This window comes from Pocillopora damicornis, chromosome 6 (genome assembly GCF_964200805.1).
Source record: "Pocillopora damicornis chromosome 6, jaPocDami1.2, whole genome shotgun sequence".
Lineage (NCBI taxonomy): Eukaryota > Metazoa > Cnidaria > Anthozoa > Scleractinia > Pocilloporidae > Pocillopora > Pocillopora damicornis.
The window spans coordinates 262,723-285,267 of record NC_142675.1 but is presented as its reverse complement, the minus strand read 5'-3'; the positions used below and the strand labels follow the sequence as shown (position 1 = coordinate 285,267).

Here is a 22,545-nt window from a genome sequence, read left to right as displayed (position 1 = left end):
CCATAGTAACATGCAGCATATCCTCCCGATCTTGTTTTCAAAAAGCGTAATAAGATGACTTATTCATAACCGCACATCCTTGTAAAACGCATACAAAATACTGAATCCCAGGCATGGAAGCCTTTCATCGCACGCCTTTCTCTCAGGTTTTGTTGGCGTAGTAACACTCAACTCCGATCTCTAGACAGAGGTCTGGTGATAAGTTTTGACCTCCTCATTTAACTTGTCTAAAATTTTAATCAATTTAAGATTGTTTTTGGTTTGTTTGTTTTTTTTTCCTTTGACAAAATCGTTGTTTATAGTAGGATTTGGTTTTAAGTTTTGATCAATTTGGATTCAATTCTAAACAATCACCACTCAGGAGGACTAAATTTCAAGGTTACCGCATAACATTTTTCCAGGCTAAGTACAGTAACCAGGCAGCAGGTTTTCTGCTCCGTCAACTTCTTGGATCTTCTTTCTTTTGAAAGTTCCATCTTATTCACTTAAGGAAATTTTTCATAAAATGTGGAAGCAAAACCTTTTCACAATTTTCCTATATGGAGTCATAATTTTTAATGCTGCAATGGTATTACTAAAACGTAAGCGATGCATCAGTTGTTTGTTATATTAAGTGAACTTGTTGACTTGAATATGGCGACTGTAATATTTATCTCTTGGGAAAAACGCTTTTTATCTTCAAAAAGAAAACTTTATTCGTCCCTCATTGGTGTCAGTGAATGTAGATTTGAATTGAGATATATTTGATTTCAGTCTCTTAACAATGAGATTTATCAAAATCAAAACATCATCCGTACAATTTTAACGTGGAAAATTTATTCAATCGATTACTTTGCTTTTTTTCCTACTGGTAAGATTTTGAATGGATTATGAAAAAGCAGGTTTCATTGGAATTTTTTAGTGGTACTTAAGGACTTTGTTTTACTTTCATTTGCCTTCCAGATATTTACCACAGGCGCACTTCATTGCTGCTCACATGTGAAAATTCAGACAGCAATCTTGGCATGTCTGCTGAACAGTGTCCTCTGAAAGCTCTATCGAGTCACTGCACTCAAAGAGTATTGGACGGTGTGAACATGAGCCAAGGGCTTGTTCTTGGAAAGGAAAGAAAACAGAAAGGTATTAGTGTTCGATAGCCATCTTAATTTTACGAGGTATATTACGGTCTAAAATGAAACTCAAGCGGTTTAATTTTGCAATTACTGAAAGAGTATATTTGTCATGTTAGACACAGAATAACCGAAGAGACATTTTAAAGACAGTGTTATTCAACGATACACCGGTGTTTGTTTCTTATACAGGATAGCTAGAGCCTTGGATGTTTCTTTCCAAAAATTTCGCGTTTAAGCCTGCGTGGAAATTTCTTATGTAACTGGGCAGGCGGAACGATTTTCGGAAATGTGAGGCGCGAGTTATAACTTGTACAATTGTGTTTTTATTTGCGTTCTTCTGACTTTTATCAATTTTTCTCCAGTTTTCCTCACTCTTGGCATTGTTGCAACGAAAGGCGAAGAGAGCAACCTGATACAAGCTCTCTATTCCTTGAAAAAGCATATCTCAATAGATGAGCATGTCGACATCGTGTTCACTGTGGTTTCCGAAGGAGATTCAAAATCACTTCTCTTACAGCGCATAAAAAGCGAATTCGAACACGAACTGGACAAAGGTCTCATTCAGGTCTTACATCCCACGGATAAATTTAATGAGGCAGTCAACATAGAACCCCTGGGATGGGGTGATTTGACATTAACAGAGGATTTTAAAAAGACTACAATGGCCTTCAACAAAAGACTCTGTTTCCTTCTCGAGTACTGCTTTCGTTCGTCTAAACACTGCTTACTTTTGACCGATCAAGCCCGTGCTTTGAAACCTTATTTGTCAGTAATCAAGGAAGTTGTAAACAGAATTGAAGAGAAAAACCTTACACTTTACGCACATGATTTCGGAGAAAGGTCGCTGCCTTCCTTAGGGCGGCTTTATTCGGAGGCTTTAGTTGGCGATTTGGCTGAATATGCGGCTCTTTTCCCAGGGGGTCGTTTCCCTCAATCAATCATAGATGTCTTTGCAGCTCTGAGGGTTTCCAGTTCATCAACATCTCAGACAGGTGGTCAGTTCCTTTTTAAACTGGCTGCAGAGCCACGCGGTGCAAAACCAAGAGCTGAGTTTGACACAACTGTCGAGTGTGAGAAAGGTCATGAAATAGAGAAAGCTTTCATTCAAGAAAGCTTTGCTTGGCTCCGGACACCGAAAAAGGATGATAAAGTTATAGTGAAATTCGGAAAACCTTTTGCAATTTCTCGTGTGCTTGTAACCACTGGAAGTCCTTTTTACAGAGATATTATGATCAACAGCGAACTCCTCTTGTGCGCTAATGATATGGAAACAAACACGTGCAATGAATCACAGTGTAAGGCAGTTGGGTCCTTCGCAGATCCCATTTTAGATGTTAGAAACCTGGAAACTGTCGTGAACTTTCCAGTAAAATGCTTAAAAATTTATTTTACCGCGGACGCTAAGCAATGGGTTATGATTCGAGAGATTTCAGTTTGGCCAAGAGAATAGGAATAACAACTTGGTCCCTGTGTTTCTTAAAGACCTCTCGCCTTGTTGTCTGACGGGGCGCGATTTGTTTTTGTCCAAAGTGAGATTACTCTTAAACATTTTATGTAAAATAAAATAATATTTAACCATTCAAACGGCTATAAACCTGCACGAATTGAGTTAGGAAATGTACAGGGCCAGAGCCCAAAGTAAAACTCGAGATGTAATCCTGAAAACTTATGTTATAGGTTTCAACTTCCCGCAAAATTTCAACAGGAACCATACGCACAAATTAAAACCCGCATTAACGTATATTGCGCGTTTTTTTCCTTCTGTAAGGATAGCGTACCATTAAGGTAAAAAACCTTTAAAAGGTGAGAAAAAGGTGAGCTTGGGAGAGATGGTAAATGTTCAGAGGAAGAATACGCCATGGAAAAGTGCCCGAGGAATAAAATATTGCCAAATTACAGTCACATCTCCGCTAAGAGACACTCGTAAGCGGGCATTTCTACTTTCGGACACTTTTTTCAGTTCCCTGCTTTGCCTGCTTAGTATTTATACATTCCCGTAAGAGGACACTTTAACAATAAACGGACGCAGACACTTATAAAAGTGAAAATTGGATATTCTCTTGTTTACGCTCTCTCGTAAGCAGACACCCCAGGCATGATAAGTGACTCTTGCAATGAAATTTGTCTTGAATTTTCAAATCAACTCGACAAAAATGTGACCTTCGACAGAGCCTAAACAGAACAGTAGGGATCAATTTTGTCAATCCCCATTTGTCTGTGGGAAAACAAGCTATCCATAAGCAAGAGTGCGATAATATCTGTAGTGCCACGTTCTGGCCACGGCCTCTTTCCTTCCTCTTCTTCCCGAAATTGAACATTCACCCTATTTTTCTTTGGTTTCCACTTATGAGAATAATTATCCTAAACGGACAGCTCTTCTATACGAACGGACTCTTTTTCGAATTCCCGAAGGTGTCCGCTCACGAGAGAGTTGAATGTAGCTCATACCCCAATTGATCGAGTGCGAGCGTGAGGGACTGGCACTCGTACGTTTGACTGCTGGCTCACCGATGATGACAAAAAATGGCGGATAACACGGCGGACTAGGAGTAAATTACATCTTGATTTAAAATGGATGAAGACGATGAAAGGACTGAGGTTGATGGCCAGCTGACAATTGAGAGTATAAAGTTAATTTCTGAATCCATGGGCATATCTAATCTCAATGAGGAGGCGATAAATCTGCTCATTGATGATGGGACATATCGATTGAAACAACTCGCTCAGGTGAGATTAGCGTTATGTTTCTTTGCATGCTTGCTCAACTATCCTCTTTGGAAAAATGTTCGGCGATTTGCGAATAGAGATAGATCTTGATCAACTTTTTGGACTTAAATGTTCAGCTGGGTTAGCATTTTGAAACTTGTTTTGAAATTTGAAAATTTGATGTAAAAGTTGTGTCAGGAACGAAGTTTATTTGTCACCGACCAAAGAAGAGCTCATATCTTCATTGAAATGAGGTTATTGTTTCCTCTGTTCGTACGATACTGGAACTGTAAGTATGGCAGTCCTGAAAAAAATTACTTACATCTAGTATATTTATTGAGTACCTAAAGGGAAAATCGCGATGTATTTTAACTCTTGCTTCAAATCTTCAGGAGTCTGCTAAATTTATGCAACACTCGAAACGCAGGAAACTCGTCACTGGAGATATCGACAATGCACTGCATGTGCAGAATATTGAGGTACGATGCATTTAACGTTGATTGTTGATATGTTTTGGAGATACGTACTGAATATATTTAAACAGTGGTCGTGGCCAGCAGTCTTTGGAATTGTTCCTATTTAAAATAACAAATAGATTACCATGCGTCTGTCCAGTTATATATCACAGATGACTTAAAAATTTGGTATGAAAATAAAGTGGTGCATAAGGCAGTGCTGAGTGTTTACTTATGCTCTTACCACTTTTTTTATGTCCTCTGTAGTCTGTTACTGGGTATTACCTCCAACATGGAATCTTTTTGTAATTTTAATAATAATATTAATTACATCTTTAGCCAGGGTAAACCTATCAGCAATTGCTGATATCAATGGGTGCCCTGGTAAATTATACAAAACAATACTGAAGTGAATAAAACAAAAATAAGACCAAAATATCAATCATAATTAAAGATAATTATGAAAAATCTAAATATGTGTGTAGATTGACTAGAAATCATTTAAAAATTCTCTTATTTTTTATTTAAATATTAATAATGACTTAATTGATTTTAATTCAGGCAACAAATCATTGAATGTTTTGGCCCCAGCATAAAAACAACCCTTTTTTGCACCACCTGAGAATGACTAGAGATACTATAATAGTTCTTAAAAATTTCTTGTCCATCAGACTTAAGACACTTAAAACAAACGTTAATCTATGTATCATACATCATGAATAGAGGGTTTTCCAACCCAAATGTTGAGTAATGAAATATGCGTTTATTGTTCATGGTGGTGTAAGATTGGAGATGAACTTTGTTCGTTTGTCTCATGACAGTCACTTTTTGATGTAGATTGCAACGTCTCAACTGCAATACTGCTAGTCTTCATCAGGCAATGAGGTCAATTGTTTACAAGTCGCCATTTGTAGCACGTTGGTACGCTGCCATTGGTGCATTTCGATCTTCATTATTATTCTGGTTGTTAGATGGTGTTCCCTCATGGGTCCTTACATGGAATCTTTTTGTTTTACATGATAAAAAATCATAATATTGTCACTGTGACATCACCTACACGTCTGTCCTCCAACAGATCATAAGTACAAACCAATCAAAATGCATGTGTAATTCAATATCATACAAAACTAAACTGACTTGTTTAATAGCTCTTTACAATATTTCATAAATAATGCTGTTTTGAACTTCAGAAGCATTGTCTTTTCCACTTGCAGCCTCTTTATGGCTTTGGCTCCAAAGAATTCATTCCATTCCGTTTTGCCAGTGGTGGAGGAAGAGAACTGTATTATTATAAGGATCCTGAAATTGACTTAAATGAAATTGTGAGCTCACAGTTGCCACGTATTCCAGTGGATGTAACCATTAAAGGTACTTTGTTGTTGTAAGGCGCTGCAGCGAATTGTTTATATGATTGACATGTAGTATAGTAACATGTAAAAAATTTTCTTGGATTGCTTTGGTTTTGCTTTTCTTTGCACTGTGAAAACTTACACCACCCTTAAGATCAATCAGATGTGCATCAAAACTGAAACTAACCTCTACTCAGTCACTAGCATTCTTCTGGGTCTGAGGCAGTTTGCTTGTTTTTACTTTAAGCAATTGACGACCCCCCCCCCTCCCCAAATGAGTGACCAGCACCTAATTTCTCCTTACATTATCAGTCCTGAATTAAACATTAAGGCCACAAGAAAGAAGGAAGTGATTACCAACTAGAGAAGTTCTTGATAGATGAACAAATTCTCTATGCTAGCACCATAGTGAGTGTGTAGAGAACAGTTTGTACAGTATGGATACCTATGTTAGGTTGCAAAGTTTTAATAATTGTCACTTCCATGCAACCTTCTCCTTTGCTTTGAATTACTGTTCTGATTGTTTTGGTTTTGGTTTTGAGACGCCCAAGCAGAAAGCCTTGTACAGATAAATTTTATAAAATCATGTTCTTCTTGGGAAAAACTGAAACACTGGGGGGTATCTAAGGATTAAGCTCTTGTCTGAGACAGGGTGCTGAATTTTTATGTGTGTTTTATCTTTTAGCCCACTGGTTAAGTATTGATGGCCTCCAGCCTGCTATTCCTGAAAATCCCCCTCCAGGTATCTAACTTTACTCAAATCACAGGAGCAAAGTAATTGTGATATCAATATCCTGATCAGTATTAGTATATCATTATGAAGGGAGCCTGTAGGAGCATTTAAGGGTATAAGTAGTAAACTTAATGAAGTATTATTATAAATTGCATAAGTCATATTTTAGAGTGATGAAAATAAAGGATTCAAACTGGAGAACTTTTCATTATTGGTCTGTTGGCTGAACCATTATCCCAATGGATTATAGCTCCTAACAGATTTTCCTCTCTTATAATGATATGATAATTGATTTTCTTTGCTTTCTCTCTTTAGTGCCTGTACAAGTTCAGGCAAAGGACAATAGGGCTGTGTTAGCTGCAGCGTTACCCAAAGTAACTAAAACAATCAAACCACAGGCACCAAAGGTGGCTGGAAAGGGAGCCAAACAAAGTGTTGGGAAAAAGAATAACCAAAATCTTAATAAAGAGGAGGAATCTGGAGACAAAAATGATAAGACAAAACCCCAAGTCACTCATGAATTATCCATGGTAAGGTTTTTGTCAATGAAATAAGTGACTGTAAGATCAGCTGTGGCAGTGAACAGGTTAACACTTTCAGTTGCAGGACTTGTTTTTAATTAGTCTTTTTGTTTGTCATATATTTTTTTTATTATTCTGTAGAATGTGTTAGGATGAGCAAACAGTAACCATTATTCTCTGAACCCAAGAGTGACTAGCTTCTAATTTCTCCTTACAATATCACCCCTGAGTTGCACATTAAAGATAAAAAGAATAAAGGAAATGATCACTGACTAAAGAAGCTCTTGATTGATAAACAAAGTCTCCTTGTCAGTGCCATAGGAAATGATAGGAACATTCCAGAGAATATGCATACTGATGTTAGGGTATAGAGTGTTAACTCATCTGCCTAGAAACTAGGTGTACTTGGAGAAGTGTTTTGGGATAAGGTAGAGAACTTGACTATATCAGCTAAAAACACTGATTTAAAACCAAATTCTCCTACAGCTGTATCAAGCTTTCAAGGCTTTGGGTGAAGCTAATCCTAGCACAGGGTCAAATATATTTCAACTGACTTGACTGGCTTGTTTTTTAGGAACAACAGTTATATTACAAGGAGATCACAGAGGCTTGTGTGGGATCCTGTGAATCTAGAAGAGCAGTAAGTGAGAGGGGGTGTTACCCTATGATGGAATGACATCTCAGCTATTGGGAGATGTAAATTACTGTATACTCCTGATTGTTTTATGCCTGGGAAATTGGGATTAACTCTGTCAGTGTGAGTGATTAGTTTGAGAGTAGACTTACCTTACCTTACTTTTCATCATTTATCTCCAGGAAGCTCTACAAAGTTTATCAACAGACCCAGGTCTCTATCAAATGTTACCAAGATTCAGTACATTTATCTCTGAGGGGGTAAGTCTTCATTGCACCTTTAACTTCCAAAATCTGATTTGATCAATTGTTCTTCCTTCTATCTGTCATTGATTTCCATCTGAATAGTTAAAAAGAATTTGGTGTTATATAGAGGAAACACTTTCTTGCTGATACCTTTTTGTTTTCATAACTTATTTGTTTGACAACATATTTGTATCATTTGGAGAAATGAGATTGCAATCATTTAGCTGATGTTGATCAAAATGTAAACTAGAACATTCGATATGTGAAAATGTGTGTGGTATTGATATCTCCAATAACAGTTTTTGAATGAATATAAGCTAGTGAAAAGCACTAATAATGGCTGCTCTTTGTATCAATTTATCCTAGGTGAGAGTAAATGTGGCACAAAATAACTTAGTGTTATTGATTTATCTGATGCGTATGGTGAAAGCTTTGTTGGATAATCCAACACTTTATGTCGAGAAATATGTAAGTTATTGGTTTGTCTTTCTGAAACCTTGATATATTTTCAGTTTTGGGTTTCTTGGATAGCAAAATTTTTCCCCCTTTTTGTTGCTTTTGATGATGATGATGATTATTGTTATTATTATTATTATGATCATCAAGTTGTTTGTTTCTAACTCAACAGCTGCATGAGTTAATTCCAGCTGTAATGACTTGTATTGTGAGTAAACAACTTAGTACTAATCCAGAAACTGACAATCATTGGGCACTTAGAGACTTTGGATCAAGAGTTGTTGCACAAGTCTGCAGGTAAGGAAGAAATTTGTTGTTTGAAAGATGATGTGATGCAGTGAATGACACACTCGGGGTCTTCTTAATAGGAGTCAAACCTAAAACTTTCCCATTTGTACATACTTCAAGTGCTCTACCACTGACCTCAAGGAGACTTGTGGTAGGCTACATTGTAGGCCATTTATTAATGAGGGCATGACCAGTCCAGATTGACTAAACCCAAATGGGATTCATTCTAGCAATAACCTTAAGGTGTTAACTTTATAACTCATATAGTGTAGTACGTGAAAAAGTGTAGAAGTGATTTAATACAATTGCTTTGTTAAGGTGACTGGTAGCAGAAACAGTAACAATATTAGTTTTACAATTTTTAAAAGAATGTAAATGGGTCAGGAAAAATTTCTGTTCTTCGTAGTTTAGTCCCTGAAAAAAGGTATTCAACTTAGTTTTACTTTACTTTAAGTTTTTCCGAAGTAGCCTAATGTCACTACATGGTTTTTGTCTCAGGTCTTTTAATTCCACTACAAATAATGTTCAATCAAGGGTTACCAAAACTTACTGCAAGGTAAGTGCAATCCCCCTCAGATAAAAAAAATATATATATTTTGGTTGTCAAAACATTGTTGTGGAAGATCTGTTGTTCACTTGTTTTAAATCAGTTACTGTTGACACTTGTGTTTGCTCCTGCAGGCATTACACCAAGAAAAAGCTTCATTATCAACTCATTATGGTGCTATAACTGGGCTTGCAGAGCTGGGACAGGAGGTATGTTTTTAACGCTAATCACAAGTAAAGATTATATTGCAGGGTTGGCTTGCAGATATCAGAGAATACTTATGTGTTATGCAAAATTCTGTGTTTCAATTTTGAGAATTCTTTCCTGATACATTACACCATTCTACAGTTACTGCATTTCTTACAAAAACCCTGCTCTTGCATGTGGTTTATTCAAATTTGTCAATGTGATATAACACTCTTATACTTCACTATTAAGTGATTTTGTTCTTCAACCTCTTCTGATTTGAAAGGTGGTTAAGGTCTTTGTTGTTCCAAGACTCAAGATTGAAAGTGCTTTGATTAAAAAAGCTCAAGAAGGAATCGACCCTGTGGAGAAGAATGCTGCAGAAAACCTCAAGAATCTACTGCTGGTAATTTTTGATGTGAACTTTGTAGTAATTTCTAATTGTTACAAAAAATCTCTTTCTATTCCATGAATTGGTCTGGAACTTTATAAACGAGCCTATATAATTTCTTGGATCGGATCACCTTTAACCTTTGACCAGACCTGATACAGTGACCTTCCTTTGTTTTATTTTATATTATTTTGCCACAAAACATTACAAGTAAGATATTTACAATTCAATAACTGCAGAGGAATTTCAGTGTTAAATTTATTTACAAATTTGTCAATAACTAGAAAAAGAATTAAATAATGTAACAAGGAAACCCAACAGAAGCTAGAAGCTTAAAAAATTTGGGTTCCTCAGACCAAACAATAGATGGCATCCTGCATATGTTTCCCATGGTATCTCTCCCTCTCTGTTTGAATGTTTATGTGTTTTGGGTTTAAGTCAATACAACTGACATTTATTTCTCTTTGTTTATAGAAACACTGTCCTGCTTTGTTACTGAGAACTCGTCATCCACCAGACTTGGCCGATCAATATGAAAAAGAGTTTGGTAGTATTGGACCTCTTCTTTGCACCAAAGTGTCACAGCTGCGGCAGAACATGAGCGCCATGAAGAAACCCTCCACATTAACTGTGCGCACAGTAACTGGTGTCTTGACCACTGGGATTACAACTCCCACTACACCTTCTACACCTGGAGCAAGTCCAGTTAAATTACTTACCCCAACTTCTGGTGGGACTTTCACAATCTCTTTACAACCTGGTTTGAAAGTTGGTCTACCTACCACCCCTAGGGATTCTAACCCTACCACTCCCACATCAGCAGGGACTGTAACACTACCAGGATTACTACCAACAGGATTGACAAGCACAGGGATACCAAAGCCAACTACCCCCACTAGTAACACACCAACACCTGGCGGCCCTGTGACATAACAATTGGCTAAAACTCGCCTTTTTAAAATGTACGTATTTAATAAGTACCTGTACAAAATTATATCATCCAAAAAAACAAAACCCTGTCATGGTTGCAGGTACATTGTAGTTAGTTCAAAGTTTTTTTAGCCCCCTATTTCAATCACTACAAGTGCATATCATGTAATCTTTTGTAATAAATAGGTAAGAATGGAATGTAAACTGTGTCCTTCTGTATGTTTTAGTAAGTGTGTTTAGAATACAATTTTTGTTTGAAAGTCAGTAGCTGAATTTCAAACAAGACACAGCTCCTGTCTTACTGTATGGTGACTGTGCTGAGTCTGGTAGCCTCCTCCAAGCCCTCGATCACAGAGAGTCACCCAGTCAATTGCACTTTGAACATGAAATTTGGGCTTACTGTGCTTCAGGGTTTAACATTGTTGTTAGTGACAATTATAATGCTACAAATTAAGGGCTGTTGCCTGGCTCATCTACTTTAAACTTTAAGGTCAGCTCTGTTTACTATGATAGGAAACAAACTGTGAATTTTACCTAAATTCTCTTTGTCATTTTTTCTTCCATTGCTCCTAAGTACCTCTTGGTGCAATTGAAGTTATATGGAATCATTGTTTGTTAAATACATGGTGTAATGATTGACAATCATAAGACACTTAATGGTTAGCAATCTACACTTGTCCTCACAGAGGACTGTTTCACAACACACACAAACTCATTTTGTCTGATGTAAGTGGCTGATAGTCAGCACCTAACTAGGTACCCAGTATTTAACATGAAGTATGTAACACAATTTACAACAACAAAAAATACAAAAACAAAACACAAAAAATAGACATACTGGAAGCAGGAGGCACACTATGATTGGTTAATTTTGGTAGGGTGGCTCATAAACAGTAGCAGAATGGTACTGGAAGGAAACTCCTAGGGAAAGTAATGGTAGTCTTACTCTGCCTCTACAACACACTACTGACCAAGGTCCCCTCTTATGAAAGACTAGAATACCTTGGAATTGTTGTCCCAAAGTATTCAGATCTTAACATTCTCTTCAAAATGGGCCTAGGTACATGAATGTTTGGAATTGATGAAGGAGAAATGAAGTGTTTGTTAAAGCTGTAGTCTTCCTCTGGCTTGAAGGTAGTTGCTGAGAGACTTCTCTCTCTTGTTGCTGATGGGATGTGAGCTCCAACTAAATGGCTTTTGTTAAACCGGGTTTTCGGTTCAGGCCAAGAAAATTCCCCTGTCAAAAGAAAATTATGATTTAAGCTGTCAAGTTGGAGTTAAAAAATGAGACAGCCCTTGCAATTTTGACCATTAATCTTCATTGCCTGCACACCTCTGAAAATTTCTGAAGGTAAAAAATTGATGGTAAATTTACCTGGGTGATAGTTTGATGATATTTATCAATCGTGGTTACCATAGGTACCCATAAAATATTTTAGTAGATCAATATTACAGCTCGCGAGAGATTGATGTATTGAAGGATAGTCAGTCAATATTTTGGTCAGTAGTCTACACCATGTTCAGCCTGATGTTGACTGACACTTGATCTGCTTAATTGATGGTTTTTCAAAGTCTCTAAGTCACGACATCAGCCTTCCTTCACCTTGACTGATTCATTGACCACTGACCAACAATAGAATGAGTATCAGTTGAATGTAAACCAAAATACTTATTGGTTGGAGCATGGCTTGTTTTTATGTTGGTATACCCTCTGACTCTTGACTCATACAGAGGCAGTCATTACATATACCACATGTGTTTCATATTCATACAAAATTTAGTCAGTTATGAGAGAGATGAAAAGACCTTGAATCATTGTTTTGATCCTGTCCAGATGCTTAGTGCTTATGACTTCAGGGTCAGAGTAACTCTTCACTGGGGTCACTGTGAAGGAAAAAAAGATCACAGTCAACCCAACTTGAAAGAACATTCCACTATTCAGGAGACATATATGCATTTGAAACAAGATCTAACAGACAGGTTCAGCATTATGAAAAGAAGTCTAAGAGTGAAGTGTGACTGCTATCCTTTACCTTCAGTTTTAGAAAAGAGAGTCTCATCAACAGATGAGGTCCTGGAAACTACCTTGAATGTATCATGTAACCTAAAAAGGGAAAATTAGACATGATAATCCTTTAAAAAACTATCTGAAAATTTTCACAGTTTTCTTCAAAAAGTGATCAGCAAGAAACAGATAAGATCACAGTCAAATGAAATAAATCATCTTTATTTCTATTTTATCCAATATTTTCCTTTGTAGCAAACATGTAAAATAATTTCCTTACATGAAAAATAGTAGCATTTTATTAGCACCTATATGCAGCTACTATGAGTTAGAGAGGTGGTGGTGGCCTGTTTTTGAGTCTGCAATAGTTTCTGGTAATAACTTACTTTCTTTGACTTGGAATGAATCTGATGTTTCTTGCATGTGTGAATATTCCATGGCCATCTCTACAGTGAAAGTACTGGATCCCCTTGTACAGGCCGCTTGTTTTACCAACTTGAAGAAAAACCAGTCGAAAATACAATCATTACTTTCGCTACCAAAATAAATGCTTTTAAAGCTAAGATGGATATTCGTGGGTAAGCAGAATAAATGTCATTTCGATAATTGTTTTTCGCTATAAAGGACAGCAATCCAGGGTTACGACGATAGTTAAGTTGGGACTGTATTATGTCACTCAAAGCTATTGATTGGGTTGATTATAGAAGAGGAAACATGCACGATTACTCCAGGAAATGATGGTTCCGATGTGGCTGATACGATCTCTTCATTTTTGGGACTAATAGTATCGTAGAGAGCGTTAGTTGTATGGTTTACGAGGAAAACACGAGGTACATGAAATAATGAAGTGTGGAAGAATGTGTTAGTAATGTCCTACAGAATTGGCTATGTGTTAAACGAGCTTCTGTGATAGATCACTTCGGCATGGAGGTTAAATGGATTATAATATGATGAGTTTTCTGGCCAAGATCGAAGGGTTAATTAACACTACCTCTATTGTCTAGTTCAATGCCAACCCATTCGCCATCTTTCGCCACCAAGCTTCCCGCATATCGGATTGTCCCGTTTTCGATCTCTCCTCGCCATCTCACTTGCACACGAGCCCCAGAATTGATGTTATTAAAGAAAACCATGGATCTTCTTTCTACATTTTGTTTCCCTTGAATAAGACTTTTCTTCACTAGTGTTTGCAAAAATCCCTATTCGACCGAGAAGCCTAGAAGAACCACAAACAAACCCAGTTGGCGGGAGAACCAGTCATATTCTATCCAATAACCTGATTGGTTTGCATTTGAAGAATAAAATAATTTTGACCAATCAAAAGTGATGTAATATTTCGAAGCTGTTGCTATGGTAAACCCACAAATCTTAGCGACGGACCGTATATTAGCAACACGGCAGACATCTTGAATTCAAACAAGCTCCACGATAAAAGCAGGTCGGAGTTTGCTGTGATTAAACTACTATGGCTCTACCTTTCCTGCCAGGCCAAGTTTTTGATCGAAAGGTAAGCATTCAAATTATACAATGCCGCATATTTTACGACTGAGTTAAAACTTAAATCTAGTAAAATTTACTTGACTCAAATCTCTCTTACCAGATTGGGAAAAGCAAGTTTCACAAGTCACAATTATTTGATTACCGGAATGATGTATCATCCTTTGTAGGTGAAGATAAAAGTGGAATTGGTAAGTTTTAAAAATACGTTTACTTCCTTGAAGTTTACATCTCTTCTATTTTAGATCAAAACGTTGAGAGGTAACTGTAACTGTTCTAACCCAAACACAGTTGAAGACTTGACACATTTACTTAGCTGTTTTGTTTCCATTTTATCAGGAGGAGATCCTTTACCAGGACAAAAATTAAAACCGAGACACAGTGGTTATCCAAAGGGTATTGGTGGAGAGGCACCCGCCTGGGTTGCATTTGACAGACAGGTAAGAAATTCGTCAGTCATTTTGGCTAAATTCAGAAATTTTTACCTCAAATGCTTCTGCGGTTTAAGCGTGAAAAAAATGTACCCTGACGTTCAAAAAATGGTTTGTGGAAGAACTGCGAAGACAGATATCAATCTTTAGCAGTTTAAGAGAAACCAGGGGTATTTTTTGTTCATAAAAACTGGTTTGCATGAATGTTGAGAAGCAAAACGAAGTCAACCCTACAGTTTTGTTTTACTTAAAACAAGTGAGATATCTACTCACTGGGTTTAAGTAAAATATACAACAATCTGGGGATACAACACAATTTGCATTCATTTCTAGCAAAAGAGTATGATGTATAGTACCTCAACTCCCAGTACTGATTGAAATGGTACTTCTCCCCATAATTTTGATACATTATCCTGCTAAAGGTCATGAGAGCAGAAAATTTTATCAGCTGGAGGTTGTTATCTTGACTAATCAACAGATTCTTCTCACTAATTTACAAGGAATATATAGCAGCTAGAGGGGAGAATTTGATTTAAATCTTGGGAGAAAATGTATGAAAAGTATGGGAGCACTGAAAAGTATTTGATCTACACTCCAGAATGTCAACACGCTTGTGGGCCTTTCTTGATAGATTAAGTGATATATGTATGCAGCGAGTGTTGTTTTTCAAACAGATACAATAGAGGCCAACTGTAATAAAAAATTGGAAATGTAAAACACTCCGCTGACTGCTATGAACCAGAGACCAATAAGAAACAAGGTTACCCATGAAGATGGTGTTTGATGTCTAATTACTTGTTTAATTGTGAAATACAGGTTTTGTGCTTTGATGCTTATTTCCAAGAAGCAGTACACGAGAAAAGAGAGGAGCAATACAGGATTAGAAGGTATCAAACTATATTTTAGTCTTTTTTCATTCCTTAATTGCCTTACCAGTTGGAATAAATAAAAACATCTGGCAGTCTTATCTTGGTTTTGGTTGCAAAGCAAAGGAAATGTAGTGTCACTTTCTGTAAAGCTTTAAATTTGTCATGCACCATCATTGCTAATATCATATTTTTTTTGCATAATGAATTGTATGATTAAAATCTTGATAAGATTTAAACTGTGTTATCTTAGATATTTCATTGACCTCTCAAATACTGTATCTTTTTCTTGGTAGATGCAAAATTTACTTTTATTTGGAGGATGACAGTATCCAGGTGATTGAGCCAAAAGTTGAAAACAGTGGGATTCCACAAGGTTTGTCATTTTTTTTTTTGACTGGAATGTGACAAATGAGTTGTGATTACTGTTAAAAAGAATGTTAACTTGATTTTTGTCATTTTTATTCTTAAAAGGAACATTGATTCGTCGTCATCGCATTCCACTACCTCCACCTAATGATGAAGAGTTTTACACTGTGGAGAACTTTAATGTTGGTCAGGAAATCACACTTTACTCCCGCACATTTAAGATCACTGTGAGTATATCAAGATATCACTGAAAATACCACTTCCAGCATTGTGATTAAAACAAGTCATTTTCTTTATGAACTGGTTGTAATTTCCCCTCTCTTGTTTCAACCCTTCATCTCCCATGGGCCGCAAGTACAAAATCAAGCTGACAAGTGATGAGGGTAAAGAAAAATATCATTTAAGGGATTATTAGTTGATCCAATACAAAGTTTTCAAACTAACATTATCAGATTTGTGTGGCAGACAATAAGGATTGTCAGAGGGTTCAAATGGAAATTTTGGGTGTCTGTCCATCTTCATAATTGTAGCTATGATTGAGATGGAAAAAAGCCAGACAAAGTATATCTTTGCAGTCTTAGATGTACACTGACCTCAGTACAGATGTTGAAACAATTTTCACTTTTGATATACTAAAATTGAGCTTGCTATATGTGTTATTATTGTTTTCAGGGATGTGATGATTTTACTCATAATTTTCTCCGTAAACTTGGAGTCAGGATACGCAACCCAGAAAACATTCCAACAGATCCATATACAGACCACCGCAAAAAGGTTTGTTTTTAGTCTGACTTAAACTGGGGTATGCCATATAAACATGCTCTCATACAAAATACCTTATCTTTGATTCTCCACTGTAATAGGCTTGTTGTATCAAAATAAACCTAATCTTTGGTGTTACTGTATATTTTCCAGCTGGTGGAGAGCATGCAGCCATTACGTCCTTATGAGAAAGAGGACACTCTCAAGCAGTTTCTTCAGTTTGATCGCAATGTGTTGCGATTCTTCTGTGTTTGGGATGACAGTGACAGGTTAGTTTTCCCTAAGATTCTCTGTGCATTGGGGTTGTGCTTATGGCATAGATAGTGATATTGTTATGTTGGAAACATTTAGCAAGTATCCAATTTTTTTCCTCACTTTATTCTAGTATGTTTGGTGATGCACGTGAGATGGAGATGCATTATTTCCTTGCTGATGACACTGTAGAGATCTGTGAGCGTATTCCAAACAACAGCGGTAGAGATGCAGTGCCCATGTTCCTCAGAAGACAAAGGCTACCAAAGGTATTTGTCAAGAATTAGTCCAGAGTACTACATATGTTATAGTTGATACTTATAGTTATGCTTGCATTGCATAGTTGTCTGACTAGTTTTCTAATTAAATGGTTATTGTTTCTTTCCAGGAGCCTACATCATTGCGGCAACCAGGGGAGATTACAGGCAGAACAGTGCTGAATGTTTTTGGTCCCATGGGACATGGTGGGAGATGGATTTTGGACAGCCTTAAGGTTAGTTTACTTGAAACAAGCCAGACAATTGATAATACAAAGTGCATGACTCAGAAAAAAAATTGTCTTGTCTTCCACTACTCTCCCAAGTCCTTTCCTTGTTGATCCCTTGTGAGGGGAGATGGCCTTGCCTAAGAACAGTCGGTTACTTCATCTAATGCAATGTAGCCCTTTATTCACAGAAGTGATTAACATGTTACTTCTCCATGATATCTATGCATTATCCAGGTAATGAGAATACTCAAAGTTGTCAAGTAGAAGCTGCTCTCTTGATGAAATACCAAAACCTTGTAACTAAATTAAAAGGAAATGTGTAGCAGCTAGAGGGGGAAATCAGCAAACAGATCTTGTTAAAGGTTAACAGACAACCTTGAACAGTTTTTCTCTCAGAATAATTACCAGGTACCTTAAGGCTCATTTCTTTCAAGTATAGAGTGGTGCCTGATGAATGATGTACCTGTTTTTAATTTTTCAGACTGGTGCAGTGTATACAGATTACTATCAGGACAATGATCTCACCATAGGCAGTGTTATTAATGTGTGGGGCCGGAAATTCCGTATCTGTGACTGTGATGAGTTCACCAAAGAGTATTACAAGTCAAAATATGGACTACGTAAGATATCATGAGTTTTGTATTTTATTTTTTGGCATTTTATTTTAATTAGTGTAATACAGGAAGCTTTTCTTTTTGGAGTGGAAGCAGGAAATGTATATTTCTTGTTGTCGTTTTAAGTGATCTTTTACTTCTTAGTGCAAAAGGAACAGAACATTGGTTAATTTTCTCATGTTTTTTTGTCTGCAGAGGAATTTGAAAGTATCAACTTTAAAGCCGATCCAGAGCCCCTGGCACCCCGAGAGATCCCCCCATATAACGGATTTGGTTCTGAGGAAGACTCGCTGGCTACTTGTCTCAGTCTCAGACCCAAGCCCACTCGGAGAGATTTCAAGAAGTTCATGGAAAAAGACAGGTAAGCGAAAAGTGTTGTAGTGATTAAGTTTTTGTATGTAAAACACAGATATCAAACGTCTGAGAACATTGAAGCAACCCCAAAAACTAGCCAAAATGTTGTAAGAACAGCAATATTGACATCTATAACGCTTAATTTTTATATATTTAACACGCATTGTCTGTTTTTTTTTTTTTTCAGGCATGGTTTGGAAAGTAATGTTCTTCGATTTGTTGCGCGTCTGGACACGACGCGTCCCATTGACATGGACAGAAGGTGAGTTTAAAAACTCCAATACAGTGCTTTGAAAAGAATACAGTTATGGATAGGATAACGCTTGGGTTACTTTTTAAATGTTTCCCAAGAACATTGCCAGGTTTGAGTACTAAGACGAGGCTTTTTTGAGTAATGTCATTCAAAGCTGGTTCTAAACTTTTATTGCGGCACATTTGGTACAGATAATCCTATTTGTTTCATTACTCGTCTTGAATTAACCAAGGGAGGAGAATAAGGTCATACTGTACATTTTGGTTATTAGAAGGGGCGATTTTTGAAGGGGGGCGCCCATTCAGGATTTACGGTACTAGGGACCTTAAGCAGTTATGACGGCATGCCGATGGAATTATTTATCTAAGTATGAATCCATATTTTTAGCGAGAGTTGCGCGAATAGCAAGATGCGTTTACTATCTCTAACGGGACTACGCTTCAACTTCAGATTAACGTTTGTGAGCAGCGTTGAGTTTAATAGGAAACTTCAATAATTTGCCATTTGGGGTTTAATTCCTCAGACTACGCGAATGTCGGTGATTTGACGTTGTTGTTTTGCAAAGAGAGAGGCTAAGAAATGTACAAAGCTTCAAAACGCACGTGCTGAGCCATTGATGTGCTCATTAACTCTTTTGTTTTGCCACGTTCTCGTTGCTGTTGCTATCGTGCTTGCTTAAGGTCCCAACTCTCCCTGTAGAACGGTGGTGAGATTGAAGTGACGGTAATGACGAAGTACGAGAATTTTACATCCTTCGTATTAAGATTGCTTGTCATTCCTTTTAGGTTCATCATCTCTTACTTTCTGTCTGACGACACAATTCTTGTGTTTGAGCCACCCCAGAGGAACTCTGGGATACTCGGCGGCAAGTTCCTGGAGCGAGGACGAATTAAGAAACCGGATGGTGTCAATTATTTTATCGCTCAAGTTAGTGATCTGTCCTACTTAGATTGTTTTGTGAATGCACACTGTTAGCAAATCCTAATATCGTCACCTACACCAGCATGTCCCTTAAATAGCCAAATTTTGCACTGTTTGCGCTGTTTTCTGAATAACAACCAGCATCGGAAATTGTTCGGATCCATCACGAAGATTGTTCGAAAACCTTTCGGAATATTCAAGAGTGTTCGTTTTGTACGCTTATTGGCTTCTAAGCGTCAAAAACTCTCGAGAGTTCCAACGGAGATTTTGTTGGATACGGCACATGTCCAGCGTAACGAGGGAAGGCTCTGACTTTGAAGGAAATGTAAGTTGAAAGATGAAGCGAATACAGCTTTTCATTGCATGTTTATACGGTATTCGAATAGTTTCATGTCCCATTTAACGATAGCATTTGTATTTTCTTTTCATTGCAGGATTTATACATCGGTGCTGATGTGGCGTTCCACAACTTCCAGTTTATTCTGATTGACGCGGATGAATATGCCGTGAATTACATGGAAAAACACTCCGCAGACTTTCCCCAGGCCAACATTCAATTTATTCTTCCAAAACTGAAGCGAATTCTGGAACAAAAATACGAAGATATTAAAGCCGACTTCCAGCAACACGATCCTGGTAACGAGGGAAGAATCCCTGGCGATATTTTCAGGTGAGTTGCAAAGCGTGTAATCTGGTATTACTTAACACAAATGTATACCCTCCCCCCCCTCTTTCCTCCTCTTCCCCCCCCTCCCCATTCGGGTGCCATGCCAGACCCCACCTGTCCCGGAATTCGTACTCTCTTCCCTTACCCAAAAAGCTGTCATATGCGTAAGATCCAAACCCCCCTCCCCCCCCGCCAAGAATTTGTGTTGGGAATTGTCAATATTCAATGTCCTTATTTTGTTGGAGGTGAATCCATGTTGAGGAGGGATTTGAATTTGAGACGACAAAGAAGAATGGCTCAATCAGAACGTTGATATTCTGGGTTTATTTTGAGGAAGTTGAAGAAACTCTTAAAAGTTCCTCTTTTCTTTACAGGGGAATCTTGCAGAAGTTCGGGCAAAATCTCTTGACTGTCCACGAGCAATTAACTGTGTCCAGATACTTTGGTGCCTTGACGGTGAGTTTGGAGCTCTCTACTTCGTCAGATAAGAACTATACTTGTATTGATCAAACGTGAGGCTTCCATGGCTTTGTTAGCTTGGACTGAAATAAAGCAGTGGTTCATTACAGTGATTTAAACATGAATGGGGCTTATATCCAGTATCAGGATTTTAAAGAAAACCACGCCAGCATTTTTTAGCACGGAAACCTCGAGAGAAATTTAGGGCCCTTTCTCTTTGAACTGAACACGACTCCCACTTGTTATGCCGACGTAAAGATGTCGCACCGTTAGAAACGATAAATGCATTTATCTCGTAGCAAAATTGTTAGGAGGAAAGACAGTTCGGTTTTTTTTTCGGCGACGTTTTCTAGTGGTTGTCGTAGTGACACCTTAAAATCCCTATCATATCCTCGGTGACCGCTGCTTAGCAATATTGGTAGAAAGAAAGCCTGAGAAAAAATTTGGGTGTGCAACAATAGAGGCCTATCCCATACACAAGGTTGATCTTGTCTCTCCCACTCGCTGAAGTACGAGGACGGCTTATTTGATTTTTTTTTTTCTTGTTAGTTTTCTGTCACTGATTTCATGGTGTTTGTGTAACAAGTGTTTGACACATTTTCTTTGTGCTTCAGGAGAAAGAAGATGATTTGCAAATATTGGTAGTGGCAGTTCAAGAACAGCTTAGAAAAGCTAACTTTGAAGATTTCTCCAACATGATGGATTCATGTAGACACGAGGATGTCCTTGGGTGAGGATACGAACCAAGATGTTTTGTTTATTGCTGTTCTATCAAATTCGTACTCGTATGCTACTACAATTTATGAAAACCGTAACCGTTGTAAATGAAATCTTTCCTTCTGAGATGGAAATGATCATTAAATTCAAAACCTAAAATAAGTTTTTGTATTTATCGGCGAAGGGTGTGTTATCCATTGATTTTATTTTGAAATTGTTGTTTAGATCAATCTAATTCCATTGTTGTTTTTTCAGAACTGGATTCCTTCCCATTCAAGAACTCCACAACGCATGCAAAAGGTTTAACGTGCCCGCCAAGTCGGATTTACTCAAAGCCATTTTGGAAAGAGTTGAACGAAACGACAAGAACGAAGGGAACTATGAACACTTCCTAAAACTACTTAACTGGAGGGACTCTCCAGGTGGGAAAATAGCTTTGCTTCCTCGGGAAGGGGTGGGGCGAGAGTCACGTGGTAATAAAAGAGGGTGAAAATAGGAAATATTATAGCTGATCATGGAGGACTGAATTGGACTGCAAATTCTTTGCCAGTGACTTCTTGTTAGCGTTTTCCAAGATTTGTAGCAATTAAAACTCATTCCTAAAACTGTTCATTGTCTTAGTAAACCTCTTTTTTTTTCATTTCTACAGTCACAACCCAGAAGTTTGTCCCAGCCGCAGCTCCAGATCCCAAGTCAATGGTAAGATAGTAACATTTTAAGATATTAGGATGTGTGTGAGAGGAGGGGAAATGTTAGAAGAAAACGGAAGATGTTATATGCTAGTTTCTAGTACTGTTTGTTTCATGACTGAAAAGTTGTTTTTTAAAAATGCATTTGAAAATGTTCGCTCTTCTTGTGTATTGGAAGCTTAATGATGTATTGACTGAGGAAGCTACCATCTGAAAGGAGTTATATAAACGTACAGCAGGAGAATGATTCTGTGTGGTTTTTTTAATGGTATTAATATCTGCTTTTTACTTCGATTGTTTAGCAGCGGGTTGGTCCGCAGGAATTTGTATGTTTAGTCAGCTACAAGGATCTTTTACAAAATCTTCTTGAGGTGGACTAAGCTTGCATCACAGAGGATATTATTCTGCCTTTACAAGGAATTCTTCACCCTATTAGTTGGAAGATTGTATAACCCTAAAAAAATTGTTATGCAGGACTCTATAGTTTGCTGGATTGCAATAAACTGTTATTTTTTCACCGAAGAGTAGAAGAAAACCCGAATGGAGATGTTCCTTTATTTTAATTGTACATAAACTGGTTGTATTGTTATGATGGAGTTCTGAGCTTTGTAAGTATTCAAATGGTAATAAAAGTTATCATAACAGGCAT

At 37.4% G+C, this 22,545-nt stretch overlaps 4 protein-coding genes across 5 annotated transcripts; 3 read left to right on the top strand and 1 right to left on the bottom strand.

Moving 5' to 3' along the window:
- The first annotated feature begins 54 nt into the window (after nt 1-54).
- On the top strand, nt 55-2,853 carry LOC113686241 (alpha-1,3-mannosyl-glycoprotein 4-beta-N-acetylglucosaminyltransferase C). 2 transcript variants are annotated; one of them, XM_027203838.2, is made up of 3 exons: nt 55-190; nt 943-1,119; nt 1,475-2,853. In XM_027203838.2, the coding sequence occupies exons 2-3, from the start codon at nt 1,005-1,007 to the stop codon at nt 2,560-2,562; spliced, it is 1,203 nt and encodes a 400-aa protein (XP_027059639.2). In that variant the 5' UTR covers nt 55-190; nt 943-1,004; the 3' UTR covers nt 2,563-2,853. The 2 variants fall into 2 exon arrangements, with proteins under 2 accessions (XP_027059639.2, XP_027059638.2); XM_027203837.2 differs by lacking the exon at nt 55-190 and adding an exon at nt 226-581.
- A 760-nt stretch (nt 2,854-3,613) lies between these two features.
- LOC113686264 (transcription initiation factor TFIID subunit 6) lies at nt 3,614-10,757 on the top strand. The gene is made up of 13 exons (XM_027203866.2): nt 3,614-3,839; nt 4,211-4,297; nt 5,488-5,641; nt 6,308-6,364; nt 6,671-6,885; nt 7,451-7,516; nt 7,693-7,770; nt 8,122-8,223; nt 8,384-8,508; nt 8,998-9,055; nt 9,181-9,255; nt 9,519-9,638; nt 10,098-10,757. The coding sequence occupies exons 1-13, from the start codon at nt 3,684-3,686 to the stop codon at nt 10,554-10,556; spliced, it is 1,752 nt and encodes a 583-aa protein (XP_027059667.2). The 5' UTR covers nt 3,614-3,683; the 3' UTR covers nt 10,557-10,757.
- On the bottom strand, nt 9,780-13,824 carry LOC113686266 (CAP-Gly domain-containing linker protein 4). The gene is made up of 5 exons (XM_027203869.2): nt 13,550-13,824; nt 12,945-13,053; nt 12,587-12,657; nt 12,360-12,437; nt 9,780-11,790 (listed from the first exon to the last, which is right to left on the bottom strand). Exons 1-5 carry the CDS (start codon nt 13,689-13,691, stop codon nt 11,537-11,539), a joined length of 654 nt encoding a protein of 217 aa, XP_027059670.2. The 5' UTR covers nt 13,692-13,824; the 3' UTR covers nt 9,780-11,536.
- Nucleotides 13,825-13,835: 11 nt separating this feature from the next.
- On the top strand, nt 13,836-22,544 carry LOC113686263 (EF-hand domain-containing family member C2). The gene is made up of 20 exons (XM_027203865.2): nt 13,836-14,065; nt 14,159-14,246; nt 14,395-14,495; nt 15,303-15,373; nt 15,649-15,728; nt 15,827-15,948; nt 16,394-16,495; nt 16,637-16,752; nt 16,869-17,004; nt 17,124-17,228; nt 17,704-17,842; nt 18,032-18,197; nt 18,378-18,452; nt 19,229-19,370; nt 19,799-20,034; nt 20,406-20,487; nt 21,105-21,220; nt 21,463-21,629; nt 21,857-21,906; nt 22,199-22,544. The coding sequence occupies exons 1-20, from the start codon at nt 14,024-14,026 to the stop codon at nt 22,274-22,276; spliced, it is 2,214 nt and encodes a 737-aa protein (XP_027059666.2). The 5' UTR covers nt 13,836-14,023; the 3' UTR covers nt 22,277-22,544.
- Nucleotide 22,545: the final 1 nt, after the last annotated feature.

Excerpts from the sequence above, each read along its gene's own strand:
- LOC113686263 (XM_027203865.2), top strand. The coding sequence starts at position 14,024 with ATGGCTCTACCTTTCCTGCCAGGCCAAGTTTTTGATCGAAAG. Across the intron at positions 14,247-14,394 it reads TGAAGATAAAAGTGGAATTG|GAGGAGATCCTTTACCAGGA; the intron begins GTAAGTTTTAAA and ends CCATTTTATCAG. Across the intron at positions 18,198-18,377 it reads AAGTTCATGGAAAAAGACAG|GCATGGTTTGGAAAGTAATG; the intron begins GTAAGCGAAAAG and ends TTTTTTTTTCAG.
- LOC113686264 (XM_027203866.2), top strand. The coding sequence starts at position 3,684 with ATGGATGAAGACGATGAAAGGACTGAGGTTGATGGCCAGCTGACAATT. Across the intron at positions 8,509-8,997 it reads GTTGTTGCACAAGTCTGCAG|GTCTTTTAATTCCACTACAA; the intron begins GTAAGGAAGAAA and ends TTTTTGTCTCAG. Across the intron at positions 9,056-9,180 it reads TTACCAAAACTTACTGCAAG|GCATTACACCAAGAAAAAGC; the intron begins GTAAGTGCAATC and ends TTGCTCCTGCAG.
- LOC113686266 (XM_027203869.2), bottom strand. The coding sequence starts at position 13,691 with ATGGTTTTCTTTAATAACATCAATTCTGGGGCTCGTGTGCAAGTGAGA. Across the intron at positions 13,054-13,549 it reads CATTGAACTAGACAATAGAG|TTGGTAAAACAAGCGGCCTG; the intron begins GTAGTGTTAATT and ends TTTTTCTTCAAG. Across the intron at positions 11,791-12,359 it reads GATCAAAACAATGATTCAAG|GGGAATTTTCTTGGCCTGAA; the intron begins GTCTTTTCATCT and ends TTCTTTTGACAG.
- LOC113686241 (XM_027203837.2), top strand. The coding sequence starts at position 506 with ATGTGGAAGCAAAACCTTTTCACAATTTTCCTATATGGAGTCATAATT. Across the intron at positions 582-942 it reads TGCAATGGTATTACTAAAAC|ATATTTACCACAGGCGCACT; the intron begins GTAAGCGATGCA and ends TTTGCCTTCCAG. Across the intron at positions 1,120-1,474 it reads AAAGGAAAGAAAACAGAAAG|TTTTCCTCACTCTTGGCATT; the intron begins GTATTAGTGTTC and ends ATTTTTCTCCAG.